Source organism: Miscanthus floridulus, chromosome 8, assembly GCF_019320115.1.
Source record: "Miscanthus floridulus cultivar M001 chromosome 8, ASM1932011v1, whole genome shotgun sequence".
Classification (NCBI taxonomy): Eukaryota; Viridiplantae; Streptophyta; class Magnoliopsida; order Poales; family Poaceae; genus Miscanthus; species Miscanthus floridulus.
The window spans coordinates 173,248,900-173,252,736 of NC_089587.1; the positions used below are offsets into that span (position 1 = coordinate 173,248,900).

The 3,837-nt window shown below is 42.6% G+C and overlaps 1 protein-coding gene across 2 annotated transcripts; it reads left to right on the forward strand.

The window, feature by feature from the left end:
* The first annotated feature begins 240 nt into the window (after nucleotides 1–240).
* On the forward strand, nucleotides 241–3,501 carry LOC136474033 (protein GIGAS CELL1-like). 2 transcript variants are annotated; one of them, XM_066471651.1, is made up of 7 exons: nucleotides 241–382; nucleotides 494–551; nucleotides 632–670; nucleotides 803–860; nucleotides 950–1,033; nucleotides 1,128–1,394; nucleotides 2,789–3,501. In XM_066471651.1, the coding sequence occupies exons 6-7, from the start codon at nucleotides 1,137–1,139 to the stop codon at nucleotides 3,176–3,178; spliced, it is 648 nt and encodes a 215-aa protein (XP_066327748.1). In that variant the 5' UTR covers nucleotides 241–382; nucleotides 494–551; nucleotides 632–670; nucleotides 803–860; nucleotides 950–1,033; nucleotides 1,128–1,136; the 3' UTR covers nucleotides 3,179–3,501. The 2 variants fall into 2 exon arrangements, with proteins under 2 accessions (XP_066327748.1, XP_066327747.1); XM_066471650.1 differs by lacking the exon at nucleotides 632–670.
* Nucleotides 3,502–3,837: the final 336 nt, after the last annotated feature.

Below are 3,837 nucleotides of genomic sequence, written 5' to 3' on the forward strand. Positions count from 1 at the left end.
ATGAAGCTTCCAGAGCCGATGTCAACGGTCAAAAAGTTCTAAATCATCACACTACATGCACCAGGTTCATACACCGGAACCATCCTGCCCGTCCATCACTCCTGTTCGAACAAATGAACGTCCGGGAGCTGCTCTCGGCCCACCGCACATCGTGCCCTTCGGCCCTCGCCAATCTCGAATTTCGAACCCGTTAAAAGCCCCGCCTGCGCTGCCCTCCACCAACGGGCAACGGCCAAACCCCAACAAGAACAGAGCAGTAGTAGCACCAGGCACGAACCCTAGGAAATCTACCCAGAAATTCCTCCCTAATCGGGGTTGTATCGTAGGGAGTAGTCGGAGCGGGGATTGGATCGAAGCGGACTGGGCAGGAGCCGAGCAAATCGTGAGTATTTTTTTTTTTTTTTGCGGTTTGGAGGATTTGGATGTGGTTGTTTGGTTGCAATTTTCTGAGCGGTTTGGTGATGGGGGTTTTCCTCTGGTCCTGTTCTTGCAGATCTGCAGAAGGGTAAGCATTGCCGTGCGGGATCTGGAGCTGTGGGAATCTATCCAAGGTGAGAATCGCGAAACGGTTGGGGATTTGGTTGGTCCTTGGGCTGTTTTTGTTGGTTCTTACCCAAATTGCTTTGTTCAGACGTGTCTTGCGGCTTCTTTATGTGTAAATCCCTTGGAGGTAGAGGATTGAGGCGGGATTATGAGTAGAACCGTCGCGGATTTAATGATTATTACCGTGTTTCTTGAGGCAATTTCTTCGTGCTATCGATGCTTATACGTTGGCCTTTTCTGAGTTGCGTCTTTCTTTCAGGTAGGAATCTTAGAGTCGTAGGGAAAGAGCAGAAGCCAGGCAGGGAACGAACAGAAAGGTGAGGAGATTTTTGGTGCATTAGTTATTCATGCGTCCTCCTGAATTCTGCTTGTTAGCTTCATCCGAAAATTTGTCGCATGGATATAGGAGAAAAAATCTTCTGTAGATCCTGGAGAAGAGCAATAGGACTTAGGACGCCAAGAATAGGCAAGAGCAGAGACCAGAACATCTGTAAGAAATAATGTGATTTCAGTCATTTGTTTATCTGATTATGCATTCTTTGGTCTCTTGCATCACTGATGTGGTTATAATACACTTCTTCCAGAACTACAAGATGCAAGAAGTGAGGACTGCCAGCAGGCCGGCTCTCGCCGACATCTCTGGTGGTGGGTTCTTTATCAGGAGAGTAGAATCGCCAGGAGCTGTGCTAGTGAAAGGTGCTGTCAAGCCGCTGGCTCGACAGGCCCTGTCACCGTCAAGCAACAAGGAGAATGTGCCACCAGTGGGAGCTCTGAGGGGTGCACCAAAGAGGAGCCCCTTGCCTGACTGGTACCCGAGGACCCCACTCCGTGACATCACATCAATCGTCAAGGTGGTGGACCCTTGCTGTTTTATGCGTTCTTCTCTGAATTCCGTGACACCATCACCATTTCTGCTAATGTTGACTTCCATTTTGTTGTATTTGGTGTATGAACCGTACTCTATAACATGCTACAGTGTTGCAATGTTTGAGTTGTCAGTCATTGTATTCAGAATGCCTGGTTAGTGATCCACAAGATATATGTTAAGTAGATTTAGTAATTGGTGTTCAGAATGTTAAGCCTTGCACATTGTTATTCTATAATACAATAAGATCTGCCAATTCTATTAGCTGCCTTGATGACATAGAATGAGAAATATTATACAAGTGGATTTTATCATTAGTGCAGCAAGTCATAGCAAAAGATTCTTATAATTCCAAATAGCAACAATACTCTTACAAGGCAGTATCAACACTCTTTTATTCTGTCTTACTTGCATCTAGCTATACCAGTTTAGGTGCCTGACAATTTAAACGTGCTTAAATTTACAGAAAGATTCAGTAGTCAATAAGGCCAGTTAAATCTAAATTTATTGTTCTCCCTTTTACTTAATGTTATCCCTTTCCCCTTGTTGTCATCTTAACCCACTTATATTAGTGTTTGAATATTTAACCGATCATAATAGATGTTCCTTTGCATCATGACTGAATTGTTGTACTTGTTTGGTTCTAGAAACTATGCACTGCAACTAAAAAGAAGTCGCACACTTCAGGCTGTTGATGGTGTAGAAATTTCTCTGATTACAGGATCATGTTTAGAAATTAATTGACAATTTGCCATCATCCATCAACTTAAATTCAGCTGCTGAGCATCTTATTTGCAACGGCCTGTCTTCTTGGCTGTTCTGAAATGTCCATTCATTTAAACGTGGCATACTAAAACTGAGATTCCTATAAAGATTCATAGTATAGGTTTTGACTTCATCTTTAGTTTTAAGCTTTATAATATGACCAATCTATTCAGGATATTTGCAAGAATTTCATCTGGTGAATGTTTACTGGTTTTATCATGTTCATAACTTATATTACAGAAGCATCTTTATGCTGCTGTTGCTTATATACACGGTTACGGACTATGCGAGTTATATTTGTTGATATTGGAACTGTTGAAACTACTGATAGCTGATATTCAACTAGAATGCTTTTAAAATTTCCTCTGGAGTATGAATGTTAGTTCCCTTAAAGAGGCAATATTGCTTTCAATATTGGCAGTGATTTAGATTTTGTGGCAAATTTAGCTTTATGTTGAGAAAATCTGTGTTAGCTACTTTCTGGACTGACCATTGACTCAAAATGTGCTTACTTGTCTATAGCTTTTAATTTATTGGCAGAAGTTTTATACTTAGATGTTAGATGTGCACAGTGTTCCCCTGGAAATCTACTGATGTACTAACTGCAACATGCAGGCAATTGAGAGGAGAAGTCGTCTGCAGAATGCTGCAGCTCAGCAGCAGATCCTGTGGACAGAAGATTCTTCCCAATCTGTGGATCCAATAACTCCAGCACAGGCAGAGCAGGGTGTGCCAACAACTGAGGGAGGTCAAGCTGTTGCAAGCCCTGCAACTTCTTTGGAGGATGGCAAGCTGAAGACATCTTCCTCTCCATCTGACTGCTCCTTGCAGGCCACTCCGTCCAAACCAAATGATCCAGCTCTCACAGATCTCATGGAGAAGAAGCTGTCCAACTCGATAGAGCAGATCGAAAAGATGGTAAGGCGAAACCTGAAGAAAACTCCGAAGGCCGCTCAGCCTTCCAAGAGGACGATCCAGAGGCGCATCCTGATGTCCATGCGATGAGCTGAGAAAGCTCTGCTCTGTCATGGTTTCCTCTTGTCTGCTGCTTTCTTAGCGGCTAGTCCTAACCAATCATTAGGTCAGTTTTGCCTGAAGGAGGGTGAGGGTTCCTGGTTCTCTGCTTGAGGTCCCAGGGGTATGCGGCTTACTAGCTCTCTGCTTGAGGGTACATAGTATTATGGTGACTATGATTTCTCTACGTTTATAGCTGAACTGTGTATAACCTCTCTACAATTTTAAGCACCATGAATAACTGTTACGTGGTCTTTTTAGTTTGAGAAATTAGTAGTTCCTCTGTATAGTTATGGTGTAGAACGGATGTGAGAACGGTGAGACAGGTGCAGTTATGACTTTGACAGCTTGAATACTGTTGTTGTTCCTCTATACTGCTGTTGCCGAGTAACATAACAAAATTTTGGCAATCAATAATGATTAATGAATCACCTTACTGATTTCAGTTATGAATATTTGTGACTCTGATTGCTTGTATGACATTGACTACTATTGTCGAGTAACATAACACAATTTTGGTATTTTATTGTCTCAATACTGCAGAGTGTCTAGATAGCAGCCCGGAAGGTGCTCTATTTAGACAAATTCGGGTAATGATGGCAAACAATTTCGTTTCCTGTTCCATTTCAACTTGTCCTAGAACCTGTAAT

Bases quoted from the DNA above. Each gene is read 5' to 3' on its own strand.
- LOC136474033 (XM_066471651.1), top strand. From the start codon at position 1,137: ATGCAAGAAGTGAGGACTGCCAGCAGGCCGGCTCTCGCCGACATCTCT. The intron at 1,395-2,788 runs GTGGTGGACCCT...TGCAACATGCAG, and splicing joins ACATCACATCAATCGTCAAG to GCAATTGAGAGGAGAAGTCG.